Source organism: Mya arenaria, chromosome 10 (genome assembly GCF_026914265.1).
Source record: "Mya arenaria isolate MELC-2E11 chromosome 10, ASM2691426v1".
Classification (NCBI taxonomy): Eukaryota; Metazoa; Mollusca; class Bivalvia; order Myida; family Myidae; genus Mya; species Mya arenaria.
The window spans coordinates 22,017,584-22,041,042 of NC_069131.1; the positions used below are offsets into that span (position 1 = coordinate 22,017,584).

General features: G+C 36.6%; 2 protein-coding genes across 2 annotated transcripts; one reads left to right on the forward strand and one right to left on the reverse strand.

The window, feature by feature from the left end:
- The first annotated feature begins 2,360 nt into the window (after positions 1 to 2,360).
- LOC128204456 (T-box protein 1-like) lies at positions 2,361 to 8,978 on the forward strand. The gene is made up of 8 exons (XM_052905870.1): positions 2,361 to 2,540; positions 3,561 to 3,761; positions 4,497 to 5,023; positions 5,248 to 5,402; positions 6,993 to 7,108; positions 7,465 to 7,611; positions 8,033 to 8,094; positions 8,495 to 8,978. The coding sequence occupies exons 1-8, from the start codon at positions 2,361 to 2,363 to the stop codon at positions 8,976 to 8,978; spliced, it is 1,872 nt and encodes a 623-aa protein (XP_052761830.1).
- A 5,807-nt stretch (positions 8,979 to 14,785) lies between these two features.
- Positions 14,786 to 17,150, reverse strand: LOC128204216 (uncharacterized). The gene is made up of 3 exons (XM_052905605.1): positions 16,574 to 17,150; positions 15,923 to 16,069; positions 14,786 to 15,589 (listed from the first exon to the last, which is right to left on the reverse strand). The coding sequence occupies exons 1-3, from the start codon at positions 16,788 to 16,790 to the stop codon at positions 15,432 to 15,434; spliced, it is 522 nt and encodes a 173-aa protein (XP_052761565.1). The 5' UTR covers positions 16,791 to 17,150; the 3' UTR covers positions 14,786 to 15,431.
- Positions 17,151 to 23,459: the final 6,309 nt, after the last annotated feature.

Consider the following 23,459-nt stretch of genomic DNA (forward strand, 5'->3'; position numbering starts at 1 on the left):
TCTCATGCAAAAAACATCATCAATTTTCATTAATACACAATAATAAAGGATAAAAACAAAAGACATACATTTTTTATTAAGACTTGTATAATGTACATCGTCTAAAAAACATATATATATTCATATAACATATCAACGTGTATATGGTCGCTGATTTGAAAGTTTATGGGAGCTACAGACGCTTGCAAACGCATGTATACACCAGTACCCGGTAGAGTACTATCGGGATATCATCTTCAACAAATAGCCAAAGAGACACGAACGCTGTTTACAATGGTCAGGTGCCTACTTTGAGAAGAAGTGAGATCACACCAGACGTATCTCGAGCACGTACATGATATGCGACGTCGTAGACGTCGTCGAACCTATCACGACGCGGGCCGACGGGGCGATGGTGTACGTCTTCAAGTCTCCATGATTTGATGTAGGAGAGACAGACATTTCTAATATTTACACCCGCAGTTGATGATAGAACTACGTTTTTGTTGATATATTTCTTTATTAATGAAGTTAGTACCTTCAAGTATATTGTTGTATAAGAACATATAAAATTGTTGAATGTACTGTTTAAATCTTTGTATTTTGTGTGCATCTCACTTAATATGTTTTATGTTACTTGTTCGTGGCCAAAGCTCTTGTGTTGCCGATATTGCCAATAAAACTTGTAACTTGTAAAGCACAAACAAACTGTAATGTTTACGTGATAACGAATATGTTCTGTTCTATGAAACTGGTTTTGTGCACTCGTAATCGATCTATGTAAAATTAAATCAAAGAAAATTTGAAAAATCCTTGATTGTCATTGGCCTGCGCCGAAATGCAATCACCAAGTTGCTTTATATTTCTTATATATTATGCTAATTTCATGCTTAATTGTTATCATGTGAAGATTTTAAATAGTTTACTGACTAAATTATTCTTGCTTTATTTCACGACAATGTACATGTTTGACACATCTGTCTGTCTGTTTAAATGGATTACAACCACATAATCACAATTTAATCACTAGAATACCCCCCTCCCCAAAAAACTTATATTAATAAATAAATAAAATAATAATAAAATAAATAAATTCGACTATTACTTAATTAATTATATAGTATGAAATAAGTTCTATTCAGGATTTATGGATTTAAATTTCATTCATAATACATGCTTGGCTGATTTCGGATCAAATTTAAATTGGCAACAGTAAAAAAATCAATATCTTTTATCCTGTGTATCGATTCATCCGAGGATGTAATCGGTTGCGCTGAAAAGCCAATATTGTCGAAATATCATTATTAATTGATCTTCCCAAAAAAAATCAGAACCAAAAATATTATAACACGTGGCCAAAATTGTCAATTTGTTATCCGAAATTCGAAAAAATGTCAAATTTTATATATATATATATACAATGCATATATCTTAAGAAACTAATCCCCCTTTTTATCATTATATTATAAAAACTTTTTTTGCCTGAAGTCATGTTTTGCATATGTTGCAATTGCTATGAACAAAATTATATATTTAATGCAAAAAAACATTGTTGAGTGGAGTCGAGCATATCTGAGATATTTAATGTTAAATAAACTTGTAAACTCGAGACAAAAAAGAAATCCAACTGCATCATTATATGATTCTGAAGTACCTAATGTGTGAAAAAGGTCAAACTTAAGTGTCAAATAGTAATTAAAAAATGGCATTTTTCCACTTTTTGGTTTCATCAAAAAACACCTGTCACGATTTACCGTTAATTCACTGCCAATTAAGGGATCCAAGCTTTCCTCGTTTTGCTAAAGACAACCAATCAGAGAGCCAGTAAATGTTCACAGTAACTGGACATGCCATAAGGTTCGAACAAAAGACGTATTGCCTAATTAACATTACTTCGATCGTTTCAAAAATGGCATATTGGGTCGTGCGTACAAGCGTTTAGCGATACAGGCGCTTGTTTTTCGCACCTTTGACTATATTGCGTCAAAGATCAAGCGCGTTCATGGACCAGATGAAAAAGTCGTCTGCAGTTTCTTTAAAAAGCGCACCTGTCAATCAATTAGGCTGTCATTCCTTAAATGGTCATTTTTATAACAATAACTTGACCAATGGTCACCAAGCTGGAGAACATCTCAGAAACTAGTACTTTACTATAAGTTGCAGTCGTGTTTAGGAATTTTCACAATATACCCTGAGGTTGAAAGGGACTCGTTCGCATGTTCAGCTTGGTGATAATCTTTGTTTTTCAAACTATTGTAACAACTTTCGCCAAAGAGGTGCTAGAATAATACAACTGTTTAATTACGTGCAAATATTCGCACTATTTACATTTGGTGCTATAGTTCACAATCAGGGAATACACAAATTGTTGACTTGTCAAAATGAGTGCGGCGACGTTGGTTCAAAATGACGTCGGGATGTTACGGGATACTTATGATTCCGGAAGTGGATATTACAGCGCCAAGGGAGAGCCGCTGCCGCCGACGACGGAGCTGCCGCGGTACCACGGGAGAGACGGTCTGTTTACGGAAGATCATGTGACAGGACGTGGCGAGGCACAGGTTGGTTTAAAAAGAAGCATCCCAATACATTATAATTGAAAATACAAGTGGTACATCATTATTAGTATTTTATTGGTTTTGTAATTGCAGATCGCTCTATCCTGCGCGTGGTACTTGGTCTAAACTCTAATACAACCTTTATGAATTTTGCACTATATTGAATATTTGTTTGTATTACGTGTATTCTCGTAAAAAGAACGATTAAAAACCGGACGTGAAGGTGTAAGTACATGTATGTGTAAGAGTTGCAGTTGTGTTAAGAAGCCATTTGCGAAAGTTCAAATTAATCGTGTACCAGTAGGCACGATAGTAAATAACTTTTCTCGTGCTGTTGTATATTTTATTTAAAATTTGGACACTCTACACACAACTTGATGACGTAGTGCGCAACAATTAGCCTTCGCGTACACGTAGCTGTATAATAAGCGTTTCGCGACCTCTTAAATATCTCTTCTTAACATTTTCCAGGATAGTGCCCCAAATATTTATAATTATGCATGCAAAAAACAACTGTGTGTTTGCGACAAGCAACTGGTTTGCGCTTAATGTATTCTTGTTCTACAGGCTCATTTAACCCATAAAACACTAGCATATATCCTTGGGCCTAAAAAATGGTTTGGTTAGGCCTTTTTTAAAAACAAATATTGGGCTTTATATAAAAATGCCATTTTCATTATTGGAGTTAAGGTAATCTTCTGTATAAAGCATTCAAGTTTCTAAACTACATATTGATTTTTATATATATTTTTTTTGTTCAAACTGACTATAAAAACGGTAGGGTCGGCGCCTGTTTCGTAGGTAGGGTCGGGTAACCCGAACCAAATGTATTGTTTAGGCCTTGCCATGAACAGAACTAGACGTTAACATAAACTATTTTATAGCCAAACGCCATTCACTTGTACGTTTTAAACGTCTTCCGATATTAAGCAAACTTTAAGGTTATAAATTCATTAACCTTTGGCTCCCGCCATAGTAAATGTCAGGTTTATGGCAATTGTGATTTAAAATATTTGTATACAGGTAGAATCCGGATCGTCCGGCGAGGATTCATACATAGCGGAAGATGGCGAGGCGGAGACCTACTCCCACGGTAGTGAGGGTGATGAGGGGGAAGGGAGCGGCAGGTACGCAACCCTGGAGACCGTCAATTCGGCTTACCTAACCGGCGCTGCTACCGGAAACGTCAATGACAACGTGTACAGGAACGTTTCGCAAGCGCAGGTACGACCGTAAGGTGCACTTGGATAGGGTATAAAGTTCTGTAAAGTTTCAGAATTAAAACGGTAATCCAATGTTACAATTTAATGGTGACATTTGACTGCGAATCTTATCTAATTAACAAGTTATTTTGTTACTTATACGGACGCGCACGTACGGACGTGAGATGTTCTTGGATAGGGGGCTGGGGAGAATATGACTGTAATTGTATAAAAATTGTGATTATTACCGAAATCGCATGCAATTGAGCTCCATTCAAAACGTAATAAAATGTCAGTGTCTTGGGGGGTGGGGGGGGGGGGGGAGAGTGTTTGCGTTTCAGAATTAAAACGGTATTCAAATGTTATGGTGACATATGTCTGCGAATCTTATCTAGTTAACCACTTTTTATGTTACTTAAAAAGTGGAATTCACAAACCATAACTAGATAACCTGTAAGTGTTGTACAAGTGTTGCCTGTTTTAAGTCTCATGATATTTATCTTACCGAACAATATTCTCAAATATGAACTTGATAGCTAGATATTTATCGCGAAAAATAAAGCGGTTAACATAAAAACCTTACGGCAATAACATGCAACCAAACAGCATAGATTAAATTCACACTATTCCTTTTACTAGAGTAACGCTTTTATCGCATTTTCATAAAAAAGAAACAAACATGATATGTTTCGGAAATTCAAGAGGGAAGGCTCTTTACCAAAGTAAGCATTGACAATATACAACTCTTTTATCACAGGACGTCAACGTGATAGAATTCAAGGATCACATAACAGCGAAGCCTTACAACTTAAACGCCATGTCACATTTTTATCCATCCATCCCCGGGGACCATAGCCTCAATTACCATGACCCCAACCCACAACACTCATATAGGTACGACAAGTATGACGAGGTGGACGGGACGCCGACGCCGCCTCCCCCGTCCGTCGCCGTACAGCAGCGGGGCAATCTCGTATCAGGTTACCATCCAGTTCCGACGACAGGCCATGTTGAGCCGCATTCGCCGTACACGTGTAACTCCAATGGCGGAATTTCCGGAAATACAGACGGCATCCATATGGAGAAACGGACGGAACTTCCACCGCAGGCATACGCCTACCAAACGGAAAAAGTGGAAAACTGGCAATACGGAGGTGCGCCGCAGATGACCCTTGCGCAACAACCGGAAGCGTCCTCAAAGGCCGCGGTTTTTCTGTGTAACAGAGAGCTATGGTCACGCTTTCACGTACACACGACGGAAATGATTGTCACGAAACAGGGCAGGTGGGTACAATGGCATCAAAGTTGATTCTAATGTTATTTAGCTTGATTGTAGAGACAGTTACAAATGTACATGTATAATTTGCAATGTATCTTGCACGCTTAGTCTCTTGATTCATTTTATAATATAAACGTTGCATTTGTATTTGGCCTTGGGAAGCAGTCCTCAAACTATTTACCTCGAAGAAATGGATACTCATCCTATAATGTTCTCTTTTGATCTCCAGGAGGATGTTTCCCGTCCTGGAGTACTCGTTAACGGGATTGGTTCCCTCGCGGATGTACAATGTGTATGTTGACATGGTGCTTGCCGACAACAATCATTGGAAGTTCCAAAACGGGCAGTGGATTGCAGTGGGGGAAGCAGAGCCGTTGCCCAAAAGTATGTATATGGTTCACAATAGGTACCAGCTATTTTCCTTTGGCATTTCATATGGACCAAAGCCTGGTACGCAATAGCTGCCTGTTCTTTTACCTTGACATTCCATAGGGACCAAAGCCTGGTACGCAATAGCTGCCAGTTCTTTTACCTTGACATTTCATAGGGACCAAAGCCTGGTTCACAATAGGTACCAGCTATTTTCCTTTGGCATTTCATATGAGCCAAAGCCTGGTACGCACTAGCTGCCAGTTATTTTACCGTGACATTCCATAGAGACCAAAGCCTGGTACGCAATAGCTGCCAGTTATTTTACCTTGACATTCCATATGGACCAAAGCCTGGTACGCAATAGCTGCCAGTTCTTTTACCTTGACATTCCATAGAGACCAAAGCCTGGTACGCACTAGCTGACAGTTCTTTTACCTTGACATTCGATAGAGACCAAAGCCTGGTACGCATTAGCTGCCAGTTCTTTTACCTTGACATTCCATAGAGACCAAAGCCTGGTACGCTATAGCTGCCAGTTCTTTTACCTTGACATCCCATAGAGACCAAAGCCTGGTACGCTATAGCTGCCAGTTCTTTTACCTTGACATTCCATAGAGACCAAAGCCTGGTACGCACTAGCTGCCAGTTCTTTTACCTTAATATTCCATAGGGACAAAAGCCTGAAGCGTAAAAGGTACCAGTTATTTTCCTTTGGCATTTTATTGGGGCCAAAGCCTGGTGCGCAAAAGGTACCAGTTAATTAACTTTGGCATTTCATATGGACCAATGCATGGTGCGCAATAGCTGCAAATGTTTCTTTGACACGTAATAAGTACCAACGCGTGGTGCCAAGTTGTTCCACTTTACATATCATAATGACCAACGCGTGGTGCGATATTGGTGCTACGGGATTGTTTTTGTACCACTGTGTAGACTCTTAGCAAATTATGCTGAGACTAACGGCCACAATGGTCAAACTATATTCCTCTCATAATACTGTATACCAAATGTGACAAGTGTTTTTACCGAAAATGGCGAACTGTTTAAGATGCACTTTAACTCCCAGATAAGATTTACCACAATTAATAATATTGTTTAAATATTCCAAAAAGGTTGAATAAATGTCGAAAACAATGGTTCCTATGAAGGACACCGCGTTTAATTTGAAAGAAATGAGCATAAAACACGGTATTTCTACCTTATGAGACAATAGTAGACCACAGTAAATCTTTTAGCATTCACCAATCATTTAATATTTTCTGCTATTTAATACACGGTTACACTCTTGTTATCAGTAATTCATATTTTCCATTAAAACATTATTAAGTAAATAGTTAGCAGGTCTAACATTCAAAATGTATGTTTGTTATACATGTGTATGTATTGATTTTGAATAAGAGTGCCACTTTAATGATGGGTAATGTATGCAAAATAAGAGTTCGACTTCTATTTGGGTTTCGCTCTTGGTATGGTGTTGTTGTTTTTTGTTGTTGTTTTTTTTGGTGGGGGGGGGGGTTAAAATACTTCAATATATCATTTATTGACTACATATTTTATGTTTTTTTCCTCAATGATGTATAATTTTGACTTTTTTCCCACCAGCTGGGCGGATCTACCTCCACCCCGACTCTCCCAACACTGGCGCCCACTGGATGAAACAGGACATCATCTTTAACAAGCTCAAACTGACCAACAATAAGAGCAACTCAAATGGACAGGTGAGATGAGTTTAGTTGAGTTGAGATGAGTTGAGTTGAGTTAATTTATTCTCGAGTCTGAATGCATATAGATTTGTATTGCATTTAAAGTTCACATTGGGTTCCATGCAAAACAGTACGATAATGCTGGATTCATGTTGTATAAAAACTCGGGGGTTGTGACGTCATTGATTATTTCAATATCTTTTGAATTTTATAAACAAGATATTTTTTAGTTTATGTTTTTCTATAGTATGCATTTTTATTTACTTTCCATTGGTTTACTGAGATTTTTACATTTGCTATTTTTCACTGTTTTGAAATTTTAGCCTGGGGACACAATTTCAATGCAGTTTATGATTGTTTACTCTCCTCAGATTGTGTTGAACTCCATGCACAAGTACCAGCCCCGTATTAACGTCATAGAGGTGGGGCCGTGTAAGACTGGGGACCCAAAGACCCTACAGACCCATTTCTTCCCGGAGACTCAATTCATCACCGTAACTGCCTACCAAAACACGGATGTAAGTAGTTAATGAAAGCTTTATATTTATTAAGCTTATATTTTCTTCTTTTCTATTTCTTCATAATTATATATATATATATATTAACATGTTATCATTGATTGAAATTAATGCAGTTTTCTTTTTTTCTTTCTTTTATACATTTGCCCAAATAAGTATGAAACAAGGATAATATGACTCTCTAAGATAATTTCACAATACCACCAACAAATGTCAAACTATGTCGTCATGGTAACAAATATTACAACAAACTGTATACATGTCTCACCACAGCACCAGTTTATGAGATATAAGGTGCTATATAAATAACTTTTTTTTTTTAAAAGATGGGTCTGGAAACGGGCCCATTAATTGATAAAAAACGCATAGAAGTAACCCGTCAATAGAAATAATTAGTTATTACCTATGTCTTACTTTCCAGATCACACAGCTCAAAATCGACCACAATCCCTTCGCTAAGGGTTTCAGGGACACCCAGGATGGGTAGGTTTATTGTTGTGTATATTGTTCATGTATGTATAGGTCTAAAGTGATAGTTTCAGTCTTGTCAGATGGTATAATGTTATCCTGATTATAGGACAACCTACATGTTCAGCCAATGAACTTGCAGATATGCAATCAAAATGTACATTAAAAGTCTTGAAGTGAAATCTAAATGATTAAGAAGGGTTCGTTTGCAACGCTCACTTAACTCGTCCATTCTTAATCGTTAAGAATTTTCTTGTACTATGGCATAACGAGAATCCTCACATAAATCATTTTGTCAAATACCAGTAATGTTCCTTTTGATAGACTAGTGAATAAGGAAATGTTTTTTTTTTGTCGAGTTTTACAAATATATTTCTTTGGTAACGTTATCCACTTAAAGATATTGTGCTTACAGCAACATCCAGATGCCGCGAAACTTCAACTTCCAGCCTCAGTCGACCGCAATCCATCCTGAAATGTACGGCGCTCCCACGTACGGCCGTATTCCACCACCACATCCCTCCATGGCGTTCCCACAGCCACCACTAACGTCAGGTAGCATCATTAAAACGGAACCCTCGACGTCCGACAGCTATTATCCAAATGGCGGTTACCCTATGGTGACTGAGTCCATGCGCTCGCTCCCTTATAGTTACCCGCCCATGAGTTACCCTCTATACACCACGCCGATCACAGAGGCGGAGGGCGGCCAGAGCTACGGGGCGCCCGGAGGGGAGGGATCACCGACGCGCTACAACAACTTCCGGATGACCCCACCGACAAGCGACCAGTACGAGCAGGCACCGGACCAGTACTGGCAGCAGGCGGATGATAAGGACTTTGAAAACGAACAACCTAATAAGCGAGCACGTTACAGTAGTGACGATTACGGCTCCTAGGCAATAATGGACGGAAATTTTGGCAAATTGTTCGTCGCATACATATCAGGGCTGTTGACCCCGGGTTGAATGACACAAGTATTGAATTTCCATAACATTTTCATAGAAAATAGAAGGTCAGTAAACTGAAATGTTGTTTGAAATATGTAGGAAAGTCACCGAAAGTCAATGATCGGACGGTCTCGACGTCGCTGTCGGGAACAATCGAGTTTTACCGAATGTTTCCGACTATTGTCCGGAAACTGCCGAACATGTAGGTATATTATAGACTTTTAAAAGCGTGTTCAAATAGTAACACTAGTCCAATGGCATCGAAAGTGCATTATCAGAAATGTTTATTTTTGTTGTATACATTTTATTTATATTTTGTTGTAAATATATAAATATATTATATAACGTGTATAGTACATGCATTTTATCATGAGTTTACCATAATCATAAACTATTGTAAATACGTATTGGTAGATATATGGGGAGATATCGAGCAGTAAGCTTATCTATCATTTGGAAAAATACTAGTAGAAGCCAACATATACTTATTATACCTCATTTCCGTCCGCTCATTCTGTACATAAGATTCATGTTACAAATTCTCTAACTATCTTAAGTTTGATTCCTTTGAGAAATCAGTACTGTCTCACACTGTCACACAGGGGTTGTGCTACATCGAAATTCAAACAACGCTATGTTTTTCATGGAAATTCATTTAATCTTCCAAATGCAAATTTACAAGTTATACAAAGCAAAATCAAAATATCATGCAGGTCTTTTACATATGAAAATATTTACAAAAATGTGTGCTGTATTAAAGCTGCTCTCTCACAGATTGAACGTTCAACAACCTTTTTATTTTTCGTCTTGGAAAGAGCCAATTTATGCGAAAATGCATGGAAACCAGTGATATAAGATTGCTGACAAAAAAATCAGATCGCAGATTTTCATTTTTAAGTTAAATAATTGATGTTTTATGCATTGTTCTTAAACCGTTAGTAACGCTTTTAGCCATAACACATTAATTTTCGAACGGAAATTTGAAAATCTGCGATCTGACTTTTTGTCAGCAGTTTTATATCACTGGTTGTTAGATATTTTTACGCAAAAATTGGCTCATTCCAAGACAAAGATTAAAAAAGTTGTCAAAACGGTAAATCTTTTCAATATACACTAAACCGTACACAAGTCAACAGTTTGGCCATTTTTAATTATCACCAACGTCTTAAAATCAATATACTGACGTTACATATGAGTTTATTGTTCATACTTTGGCTATAGTTTCGCAGGAGTGCTAATGAATGTGGCCATCATACTTGCATATATCTTACTAAAAACAAGATGTTTTCACAGAAAATACCCAAACAAGGCGCTTGATATTTCCATTAAAGCACATGTTCAGAGTATAGCAACAACAGCTGAATCACAATGGTACTCAATGACTCTTTAAATTAAAAATACACATGTATTTAGTCATCATATATGTAGTTCGATTATGTGCAAAATTGCTGTTTACTTGTTTACAAAACGTGTGTTATTAAGATTGACAAAGCCTTATACTCTAAAGCAACTGTATACTAGTTTACAAAACGGGCGTTTATTAAAATGGACACGGCCAATTAATTTAAAGCAACTGTTTTACCAAAAACGGGCGTTTATTAAAATGGACACGGCCAAATAATTTAAAGCAACTGTTTTACAAAACGGGTGTTTATTAAAATGGACACGGCCAAATAATTTAAAGCAACTGTTTTACAAAACGGGTGTTTATTAAAATGGACACGGCCAAATAATTTAAAGCAACTGTTTTACAAAACGGGTGTTTATTAAAATGGACACGGCCAAATAATTTAAAGCAACTGTTTTACAAAACGGGTGTTTATTAAAATGGACACGGCCAAATAATTTAAAGCAACTGTTTTACAAAACGGGTGTTTATTAAAATGGACACGGCCAAATAATTTAAAGCAACTGTTTTACAAAACGGGTGTTTATTAAAATGGACACGGCCAAATAATTTAAAGCAACTGTTTTACAAAACGGGTGTTTATTAAAATGGACACGGCCAAATAATTTAAAGCAACTGTTTTACAAAACGGGTGTTTATTAAATGGACACGGCCAAATAATTTAAAGCAACTGTTTTACAAAACGGGTGTTTATTAAAATGGACAAAGTCTTATACTCTAAAGTAGCTATTTACTAGTTTGCAACACTAGTGTTTAAAGCGGCTGTTTATTGGTAACTGAATTTCAAAATGAATGTTTATTACAACGGATACTGCCTTACACTTAAGACTGGTTGTTTAGTTATTTTCAAAAACCGTTGTTTTAGCTGATGTTTACTGGTTTCTGGTAAACAAAGAAGGTGTTTATTAAAATGGTCATAACCTTAGACTTCGGAACGGCTGTTTAGTTTTTTTTTGCAAAACCGGTTTTCATAGCGGTTGATTATTGGTTTACAAATAATGGTGTTAATGAAATGGCCAAAGCCCCATTTGCAATACATTATGGTTCGAGAGAATACACACCGTTTAAATTGAAATGATATAATTGAATTGAGAACGGTTGTTTTCATTTGACACGTGGGTGCATTTTTAAAGAGTTTCTACTATATACCGGTATATAACTCTTTTTGATATGTATACACACACATACAATCGTGATGAAAATAAATAAAACATTTGGTGCTCACATATATATATGTTCTACCAGTACAGTACACACAGTTATGATATATGTTCATACTGAATGTGTTATAATATATTCTCGCCTTATTGTGCTTTACAGAGATGTGTAAATAGTTTATGTGTAAATAGTTTATTGAATATAGATATATTTATGTACATGATTATTTTACTGTTTATTTTAGCAAGTGCAATAAAGTGTTCTTATCTGTGGTTGTGGTTTGTTTTATTCGTCCGGTCGATTTATGAAAAAATACTATTTAGTGGCTATAACTACGTGATAAATGCAAGCTAAAATAAGTCTTTAAGATGCCCGTCCGTCCGTTCGTCCGTCCGTTCAGCAATGTTTTGTATTATGTTTAGCTCAGCCTTCTCCTGATGGCTCATCAATTGTATTTAAAAGCGAAGAAGTTGCTGAGAGTGCTCTGGTGGTATAAATATCCTCCTCCTACCAACGAGATTGTGAGTTTGAACCCCACCAAACGACCGTTCTCTCGGCCTCTCAAAATGGACACAAGGAGCCGTATTCAATATGCAACTTAGATTGAACTTAAATTTAAGATAATCAACTGATTATTTTGATTGGCCTGTATAATAAGCTGACCAATAGGCCAAATGGAATAACTGAGGCATGTCTTAGGATAAGGATACGATGGTAAGACTTACGTCAGCTTACGCTAGCAAACCGTTTTATGAAATATTAAATGGCACCCTTAATAAACACGCTCTGAAGAAAGGTAAAAGAAAAGGTTTAATGAGCCGGATCATCAGGCAGAATAGTTCACTGCAGAAATAGAAGTAGCCATATGAAAAAGAGATACACTTAATTATAGAGACGTTTCAACAAATATAAGCATTCGGAACGCCTCGGCCATTTTTTTTTATCTAAAACAACCTCGGATGTATGCCGGTACATCTGTTAAAGTATTTCGTAAACTTTTATATAATAACATTAATTAATTGTAATTATTAAACGTTGTGTATTTTGTATATTTAAGTTTAAATGGATTGCAAGTGAAGTGTATTATTGCATAAATAATTCAGATTCACAAGAGTAAAGTCATTAAATTTAACTGCCAAATTTATGTATCTGAGTGATCTTTTTGCAGCGTACGTAGTTAAAAGCAAAGAATTCTGCCATAAGTAATTAAAATCGAACGGACGGAGATATCTATCTATTTACCTGAATTGAAAACTGACACTATTTAAAAAAAAACAGTTGCTAAGTGAATAGTTTTGCAACAACTGTTAATAGAACACATCTGAATTTCTTGCTAATACTTTTTTTTGAATTAAAGTGCACTTCAAAGTGCAAAAATATTTACGTCTGAAATCGGACGTAAACATAATTTCAAGTTTAAAATTTTAAGTGTTACTATTCCCATAGAAGAACTGTAATTGAGCAAATGTGTTATAACATATTTTCAGTGAAAATAAGAACAAAAAACAAACTCTTTGTTTATGACGCACTTTCATTTTCGTCGCCACTTCTTTGAGGGTTAATTGCGGATACCAAACTACTTTCAATTTTTGGTTTCATGGGTTTCTGCGGCTTGCAGTTTGAAAAATTTGCTTGAACTAAAAATCCATATTTTTTGTACAGTTTCAACCACATAGTGGAGCTTCTGCATGTAGCCATTTCTTTAGAATTTCTTCAAAACAATGATACCGCAGATGGTCGTTTACATGTTTTAACTTAATGGTGTTTCAACACACGTTTTTGATCAACTTCATGGTGTTTCAACACACGTTTTGTATCAACTTCATGGTGTTTCAACACACGTTTTTGATCAACTTCATGGTGTTTCAACACACGTTTGGATCAACTTCATGGTGTTTCAACACACGTTTTGGATCAACTTCATGGTGTTTTAACACACGTTTGGATCAACTTCATGGTGTTTCAACACACGTATTTGATCAATGTCCCCTATGGTGTTTTTTTTTAAAAGTGAAGTAGTTTTCGGATGGATCGATGCGACGAGAGGGTTTTTCGATAGTTTCAAAAACCGCAGTGCAGAACGTTGTTTATCATTGTGGTCACATTCACTGTGGATACGTGACTACTGGAAGGTACCTTCATAAGTAACAGAAAAACATATTCAGTAGGTGAACGATTGATTTAAATATTCATTGTTGTTATCTTCAAACACTGAGTCACACTTATAAATAAAGTAAATTGTCATACACCAGTGGTACCGTAAGCACTTTTCCTCATATATGTTTGTTATAAACTTGCCTTATATGGGAAAGCTGTTACCCCGGCTTGATGTACGTATCGACTGACGTCACAGTTATATCTGTGAAGAAGTGCTTATCTCCTATATATTTTAAGCTTCACATTTTTTTCTTCTAGAAATAAACATATATACATCAAAAGTGCAACATCGTCGGGTTAACACGACTGACCCATTCTGTTAATTTCCATGTATCGCTGCTGATAATTTAAGAATAACGGAGTAAGTAGCAAGAGGTGTCCGTCGATTATTCAGCGATGCATGCAGAGCTTCGAATATGGATGTCATGGATATCCGACGACAATTGAGCGTTTAATGGAGAAATTCGGAATGGACCGCACGCGGGTATCCGACGATGATTTAGTGATGAATGGAGAGTCGCGGAATGGGTCGGATGTGGGTATCCGACGATGAATGTAGAGTAACGTAATAGAACGCAGATGGATATCCGACGATGATCCAGCGATGAATGTAGAGTAACGTAATAGAACGCAGATGTATATCCGACGATGATCCAGCGATGAATGTAGAGTTACGGAATAGGTCGTAGGTGGGTATCCGACGATGATTCAGCGTTAAATGTAGAGTAACGGAATAGGTCGTAGGTGGGTATCCGACGATGATACAGCGTTAAATGTAGAGTAACGGAATAGGTGGTAGGTGGGTATCCGACGATGATACAGCGTTAAATGTAGAGTAACGGAATAGGTCGTAGGTGGGTATCCGACGATGATTCAGCGTTAAATGTAGAGTAACGGAATAGGTGGTAGGTGGGTATCCGACGATGATTCAGCGTTGAATGTAGAGTAACGAAATAGGTCGTAGGTGGGTATCCGACGATGATACAGCGATGAATGTAGAGTAACGGAATAGGTCGTAGGTGGATATCCGACGATGATCCAGCGATGAATGAAGAGTAACGGAATAGGTCGTAGGTGGATATCCGACGATGATCCAGCGACGAATGTAGAGTAACGGAATAGGTCGTAGGTGGGTATCCGACGATGATCCAGCGACGAATGTAGAGTAACGGAATAGGTCGTAGGTGGGTATCCGACGATGATCCAGCGACGAATGTAGAGTAACGGAATAGGTCGTAGGTGGGTATCCGACGATGATCCAGCGACGAATGTAGAGTAACGGAATAGGTGGTAGGTGGGTATCCGACGATGATTCAGCGTTGAATGTAGAGTAACGGAATAGGTCGTAGGTGGGTATCCGACGATGATTCAGCGATGAATGTAGAGTAACGGAATAGGTCGTAGGTGGGTATCCGACGATGATCCAGCGACGAATGTAGAGTAACGGAATAGGTCGTAGGTGGATATCCGAAGATAATTCTCAATCAGGTTTATCTTTTCTAACTTTTCCAATCAGTAAATATGTGTGTTGTGATCGAACCGAGCCCACTTTAAGTCTCCTGGCTGTAGCTGAATAGAGCTAGTACACCGGAAGGTCGCATGAGCGCACAAACACTAAGATTGTTGTTTGTCGCTGATTTGTGCTCATACACCGGTAATGGAGATTGAGCGCACCAGAACTAAGACTCCTGAATGTAGCCAACAAGTGCTAGTACACCGGAAATTAGCATCAACACACCGGAAGCAGCGTCCAGACCGAAAGACCAGCGCAGGGATGCTGTCGTGAAGCTCCGAAGACCGAGCGCGTATACCATTACCGCAGAGAGTATACTTCCGCCTGTAAAACAAGAACTATAGTTATTAATAGGATATATAGAATCAATTCTTGCGGTGATATAAAATGACATAAAAGGCACATTTTTCTTTAGATAAATTAAGTCATCTTTTAAACTTTCAAACTTCGCCATATTCAGTATGTGTTCACATGCATGTTTACAAATACGTTTTACATGAATGCACGCCAAGCGGGAATGCTTACATTCAGAATAAGAAAACCGGCCCTGTACATCAAGTTCGAGCCAACGAGGAAATCGTGCCAGTCGAATTCGAGCAAACGGGGATTGACTGTTTTGGATTTAAATACCACAGTACAAATACCTTGAACACGTACCTGCACCAAAGGCCACAAAGATACAAACAAGTGCCCGGCTCTTCTTTGGTCGACACACATCGAATGCTAGGAGCGCCAGGGCCAATAGTGACGTCACCCATCCTACCAGCGCGAGGCAGACTGCCCATAACTGGCTGTAGTACATGTCTGAAAATAAAGTAACATACATTTTCCAAGTATCTTCTACTTGTATTTCATATACTTTAAAAAACATGCTAATGATAATAACAGTTTGAATAGTAGGTTGTCTGAAACGTCCAATGGTTAATGCACTCGCTTCTCACCAAGGTGACTCGGGTCCGATTCCCGACCTGGGCGCATGTGAGTTTGGTTGGTGGACACCAGTACGGAAATGTGGGTTTTCTACGGCTTTTCTCGCAACACAAGACCACACTCTGGCACAACATCTTGCCAACGTGAGTGAATTGGTATAAATTAATAGCTCTCTTCAATATCGCTGTAAAATTAATAAAGTTTAAACTAAGAAAGAGCATCATCAGAACACATAGTCATCGGAGAAACAGTCATTTAAGAAAATAAGTGACCCGCAGGCCCCATGTAAAAAAGAAATTGAAAATTAAGCAATTAATTTATGTTGGCCTAAAGGAATACAAAGCAAGACATGCAATACTGCAGTAATAATATACACACTGGTTCCGGTGTATCTGTCCAGTATGACCGGAAGTCCACTGCAGTGCGCAAGCGTATTGTTACACTCCACCAGCAGCCCGGAGTAAGTGGTGTTTCCCTCTGATACTACGTCGCTCCAATATGGCGTGGAGACGGCCACCACACCGGAAACGACTGCTGCAAGCGCCAGAAACACCGCCGTCTTCACCGGAACTCGCCAATCTCGTGAACAGGTCATTTTAACACAGAAAGTTCATTCGTGAATTGAAAAGGGTGCGGTTACTTTTGTTTATATTCCATCATTTTTTTAAAACTGCGTTAATGTAGATATCGTAGCCCTTTGGTGATGGCTGATGTGCGATGTGCGCGGAATTTATTTACGAAGAAATGAAGCGAATTTGCCATTGATAAAGCTGTTTAATAGGCATACGCTTTCAAGTATGTTTCTCCATTTGAATTACGTGTACAGTAGGCAAAATATATATCTTTTTACACGTACTGGTTTTAGTTTTCAAGTATAAATAAACCTCTTCGTCACATATATCTTTTATTCTAAAGCGAAGATAGTCAAAATGCACGCGTAATCATTAAAACTATATGTATACAAACATTTGCACATAATGATCCTTCGCGTCCGCATTTCATTATATATATATATACATATATATGAATATATTTTTAAACCGAATATACCCTGACGTGTGAATAAATCAGATTCAATTGACATTGATTGAATCCTTCGTTGCAGCTAAAAAAAAATGAGTATGTTCCTATTTGAAAATAATCTTAATTTCAAACTTCAATTATGATGCTGATATTGGCATCGATCGTCGCATTAGCCTTTTGAATTGGCGTTTTCACAAATTTTAAACATTTTATCAATGTGAAGTTATTAAAAATTGAACATATGATTACAAATCAATTTGAAATTAATTTAGCCTATTTAATATCTGATTTCAATTGATAAAGACAGACCAATTTAGTTCACACTCATCTCAACTCGGTTAATTCAATACAACATATAAACATGCTTTTAGCAGATACATCTAATGCAATGCATAGATTTAAGCAATATCAAACAGTTTTTTTACGGTAGTGCAGAATAATACAATTACGGATAAATAGAAAAATGATAAGTTGTTTTTTAACGGCGCACAATATGTGTTGATGCTATTTTTTAATTTTAAATATTTTTAATGCATTATCGTGTTAAACTCATTTGAAGTAGTGATCAAATAAAGCTTAATTATGAAACCACTTTTTCCGATATTGTATTTTCAATATATATTTTTTTCTTTTTTATTATATGCCTAAAAAAGAGATTTAAAATGGCTGTTAATTGCAGTTGTTCACAATAGCGCGCCAAAATGTATGTCGCTGAAATGTGCAAGCCCCATGCGTGTTTACGTTTCATTTGAAAAGGAATTTAAAACAGTGACAAAATATCTAATTGTTATTTTATTGGTTTATACAGTGAAACGTCAATCTTAGTTCACTGAAAAATCTCTAAATATCACCAAATATATATAACGACCAATTATATGGTACATTTATGGAATGTGGAATAAGATGGTAACTTTGATTTTTTTTTTAAATAATTAGTGTATTCCACGATTTACGGCTTATGACCTTATATAAGTAATTATAACGAATTCATTTTTTCCGCTCTTACTAACAAAACATTTTAACAAGATTATTAGATGATTTGGAATATTTAGTATACAAATATAATAAAATATGTTTCCTTTGTGAAAGAGAATGGCGGACCGCGAGCTATGAATGCTATTAGTTTAAGGGTTTTATTGTTTTAAATATATTTTCAGGTTTGATATGCATCACGGTGTCAAGAGTCCTTTTGTATATCAGTCCATCCAGTTTTGTCAAATCAGAATGAGTGGTATAGAAGTGTAGATGCTTTATTGCTCACAACCTTTTACTTTTCATTCCGCCATTCATTTTCACAAAGAAAACACATTTTATTATATTTACTACTTTCCTTCAGTTTTATTTACTTCATATTTCGATATTTTGTGTTTTTGATATTTCTCACTTTCTTAACAGTTTTGTTTATCAGTTCATAACATTCGGAGCTCCTCGGCCATTTTTTTCAAAAACAACCTCGGATGTATGCCGGTACATCTGTTGAAGTAGTCCGTAATTTTTTGAATAAAAGCATTAATTAAATGTAGTGTTTAAGAGTTGTATTCATTGCTCTCAGTTTAAATTGATTGCCAGTGAAGTGTATTATTGCAAACATAATAACGATTCCCAAGAGTTAAGTCATAAAGTTTAACAACTAATTCAGATTACTACGCGATCTATTTGCAGCGGACTTAAACGTACCACTTTTTTAGTATGTAAACCGTCCATATACATCCGAGGTTGTTTTTGAAAAAATGGCCGAGGAGTTCCGAATGCCTGCTCTTAATACGTATTTAGATTTCAGCCATCAATACATTCCATACATACCATTTTCAGTGTGTGTGTATACCACGTTATAAATTACGCCATAAATGCTTCGTCGGAAGGCAACATCTTGCTTCGAGTGATGACTTAAAACAAAGATATAGAGGATATTTGTTTATTTCAGTGTAAGATCGTATTTTATTTCACGAGTGTTATAGAAAAACATATTTTCACGAGTGGCGAAGCCACGAGTGAAAATGTAGGTTTTTTGTATGATCACGAGTGAAATTAAATACGATCTTACACTGAAATAAACAAATTTTCTGTTTCTTTTATGCTTATTTTCGGAGTTTTATTTGTTTTTTATTTATTTCTGAATTACTCCCTTTTTTGAAAAGGGTGGGCTTTACGCCGCTACCCGTAGGGCGCCCCTCATGCATAATTATAGCTGTCAACTTTTTTACTTTCGGTTTGCTGAGAAATAGTTCTCTGCTATTCATTCTTATAGCTTAATATTCGCTCGTTTTTTATTGCAAAGCTTTATGAACAGTAAAAAATGAAGTATTATTAGTGCACAAATGTTCCAAAAAATAATGAAAACACTTTTTATTTTAACCAAATTACTACGCCGCTATTTATAGGATGAAAATTTGGAAGGTCAAATGTGTTAGCAAAACAAATGTGGATACTCATTGGATTTTAACCATTCTTCTTAGTTTTAAGACTGCATATACGCGTGTTTTATAGTAAGTTAATATACAGTCATCTTACTGTCAGAGACCAGTCTGTTTCGCTTTAAAATGTTTGTTTTCCAGAAGAGTAAATGTCACGCTAGTTTGTTGACACATTTTGAGATGTGGGTGGGGTAAAAAATATCGGATCTATCCGATAAATTGTTGTGTGGATTCTCCAGGAAGCCCATTTTACGTACTACAACGGTTAACAGTTCAAAATACATTTGATCGATGCTATAAAATTTTATTTATGTTCGAACAGTTGTTTTTGTCTGTAATTTGTTTGGAATGAAAGCTAATGTTCGAACATTCAGCTTCAAAGATCAGTAAAATGTTTGATAAACGGGATAACCGGTAATAAACGGTAAGTTGTTAATTTCCAATTATATATTTATTTAAATTTATAAAATATTTCTTTATTTTTTTAACCTTTTTTGACATTATTTACTGAAGTCCAGTGTTCTGTTTTGACCAAGGCAAGTACATGTAACAACAAAAGATTTTCAAAGTAGTTCTGAAAATTGATATTTTCACTCCTTATTTTGCAGTGAAAATATCAAATTGATATTTTCACTGTTGTTATTTCACTGTTAAAACCCCATATTTCATCGTAAAGCATGAAAGAAAACTTTCCTTTTATCTTCATCATTTTAAATGAAACAAAAGGCAGTCTATGTCACACAAAACACCGCCTTCGTTTTATCACCGGAGTTTTATTAGGTGATTATTTTCATCAAACACTTCAACAAAACTGATTCCAAAACAAATGATTTGACAGTGCTCCATTAGGTGGCGGTTTGTGAAAAGGTTTGTCGAAGTGTTTTAAGAAACTAAACTCTCAAACAAACTCTGATAAAAGGCTGAAGGCGGGGCTCTGTAATCGCCGTAGACTGCGTTATGTTTCATTTTAAATGGTGAATAAATTGAAAAGTTATAAAGTTGTAAAGTCTTCATTTGAAGCAAAATATTGCCTTCCGACGTAGCTTTTATGACGAAATTTATCACGTGGTATTCACGCACTGATTTTGATAACTGCAATTGCAGTAACATTCAATCTCATTTTTTTTACTGCACCTTAATTTTCAAAACCTACACCGTGGTAGAGCCAGACTTGGCGACCAGGTATTTAGAGTAAAAATCATTTAAACGCTCATGGTCTTTCGCACTGACAGTTATAAATTTGGCTAGGTACTTGTAGTCTCCATTAAAAGCGTTCCCATTCCAGTTTTATTGCACTTTGTCACTCTTCGGGTGCGGAGTGCCTTACATAAGTTTATTGCTGTGTGCGTCAATATTCAGAGATCATTAGTTCTCTATCCCTCTACAAAGGTTGTTCGGTTTATATGTATTCCATATTCTATTTCTGATTTAAATACTGGCAAGGATGCTGCACCTTCTGTTCCAACCGCATTGATCTGGTCAATACCGTTGTTTTATCATTGAACAGGAAAAACGGTGTTTAATTATATTCCCTTAAAGCCGATTTAATACGCACAAGGCAGGGGTTCCATAAATGTCATAGAACGTTGGTGAAAATGAGATTTTTCGAATTTCGGTTCCTTTTCGGCACTGTTCTCGCACAACTCTGGGCCAGACATATTGCATTAAAGGCAGTGCATGGTCGTGGTGATTGTGGCCTGGAACATAACATTGTTCTTGTCACTTTTAGGTAGAGATTGACCTGATTACGTGTGCAATGTGTACATTGCTTCCTCATCGAGCATTCCCTTTCACCGCTGCATTGTTGTTGAATTGACGTTTTCGGTTTTATAGTATTATTGTTGCTTGAATACTGCAATTCCAGTTTAATATCGGTGTATTGTAAAATAACATTTTTGGTCACTATTTCCGTTACATTTCATTACCTTTCTGACTTTTTTATGTAATATATTATTGATTTTTGAGGCTAAGAACACTTTTGCTTTTAATAGGGCGAGTTCATTTCCAGTTGAAGATGCCTTTGACAAACAAAGAAGGCCAGCTTAATGACATGATCCATGTTATAACTCGAGGTCTTGCTGACGATATTTAAAATCATTTCCAGTTAAATCTTTATTCCAGTTACGTATATTACCGATACGAAATTTATTATCTAAGTTTGCGGACAGAGTCTCTTTTCTAAAATGTCTGAATGATATCAACATAGCATGATTGCTTCAATGAATGAGTTCATATAAGAAGTCAGTACTTTGGACAAGACTCATTCAAGTAGTTCGGATCTTTTCTAACCAATAAACACATTCAGTAATTAATCTTCTTGTAAGAAACGTACACAATTAGATTATGCGTCCGATACTATTGTAAACTGTGTTCAGTGCTTTTGACAAACTCGTTAGTGCAATAACTATAGCCAAAATGTCAATGTTACATATAACAGTAGAATATTATTCATAAATGTTCCTACAATTTCCCTCATTAATTACCAATACGGTATCGGTTCGCTACAAGCCACAACATTAGTTCTATTTTTTATTTTTTACACTTCATGGATACGTATTAGTTGATAATTCCGTTGCGTTATTGTTCAAAGCTCGCTTGAACTTTTCTTTATTTACTCGACCATTATGAACTAGCTAACGACAAAAAACAACATTTTCAACTTTATAGATAATTAAAGAAGATACAGAAATACATATATTCCTAACCACGAACTGTTTACTACAAAAACAGAGCTTTCATCACTTCAGCGCTTTGATTCAGATTCTAAAGAGAACGAATGACCATCAGCAAATACAATAGTTCCTCTCGACAGGACAAACACCCTAAGGATGAGCCAAAGACAGGAACGTCTCGCACATCCATCCCAATATTCATGGAAAAACCCTTTTAATGAAAATTTCCATGCACATATTGATTCGGTATATACATAACAAAGTTTGCGTAAAGGTTCAATTCAAGCCATGACTTCTCCTTCAAGCCTATACATAATAGTTATTTAATGTAACCAAAACGTATAGAGGGGAGGCAGGCTTGAGTTAAATACTTTGCGCGGATTGCTTTTTACTACTTTGAACATTGGTGCAATGAATAAACAGGTTAAACTTTGGTTGGCAAAATGTCGGAACGCTTAATAATGGGATCATGGTTCCTTTAAGAATACTTTGAAATTAGCAAAAATTGTGAAAGTTAAACAGAATAGAGTTGCACTTTAAAAAATCCATACATATTGACAGACAGTCGTCAGATTTTACGTATAATAACGTGAATCAAAATATTGAAGAGGAAGGCATCGACACATGTAATGTCTGCGTTGATTTTACTTTAACATGCCGGTTAACTCGTAGATCTGATTTTTGCTTTCAAGAAGTACAAACAAGTTCGGGGGTACACGTATTACCAATATACAACGGTTTAAGTATGAACATTGCCGAGGTGTCTCAAATGGTCGGTGGCGATGAAAGAGTGGTAAGCGTATCGCACTTAAACATAGGGTCCAGGGTTTGAGCTTTTGTCGATAATTGTACTGGTTATAACCCAGGAAAAGCAAATGGTTCTTTATAACATGTACCTGGAGCATTATTTAAAAATTGTAAATACGTTCGTCGCTATAAAGCCGCTAGACCCGATGGCTCGAACTCGCTTGGCTCGAAATCCTCGTTGGCTCGAACCGGATGTAAAGGACCGATTTCTTTATACTGAAAGTAAGCATTCCAGCTTGGCTAGAAGTTTTCGAGGCTTGGGGTATTTTGGGCGGTCCCTGGGAGTTTGGACAAGGGGGATCGTCTGCAAATTATTTTCCGATAGCTTTCTTTAGGGGACCACTTAAC

Excerpts from the sequence above, each read along its gene's own strand:
- LOC128204456 (XM_052905870.1), top strand. The coding sequence starts at position 2,361 with ATGAGTGCGGCGACGTTGGTTCAAAATGACGTCGGGATGTTACGGGAT. Across the intron at positions 3,762-4,496 it reads GGAACGTTTCGCAAGCGCAG|GACGTCAACGTGATAGAATT; the intron begins GTACGACCGTAA and ends CTTTTATCACAG. Across the intron at positions 7,109-7,464 it reads AGAGCAACTCAAATGGACAG|ATTGTGTTGAACTCCATGCA; the intron begins GTGAGATGAGTT and ends TACTCTCCTCAG.
- LOC128204216 (XM_052905605.1), bottom strand. The coding sequence starts at position 16,790 with ATGACCTGTTCACGAGATTGGCGAGTTCCGGTGAAGACGGCGGTGTTT. Across the intron at positions 16,070-16,573 it reads GGACAGATACACCGGAACCA|ACATGTACTACAGCCAGTTA; the intron begins GTGTGTATATTA and ends CTTTATTTTCAG. Across the intron at positions 15,590-15,922 it reads CTTTGTGGCCTTTGGTGCAG|GCGGAAGTATACTCTCTGCG; the intron begins GTACGTGTTCAA and ends CTTGTTTTACAG.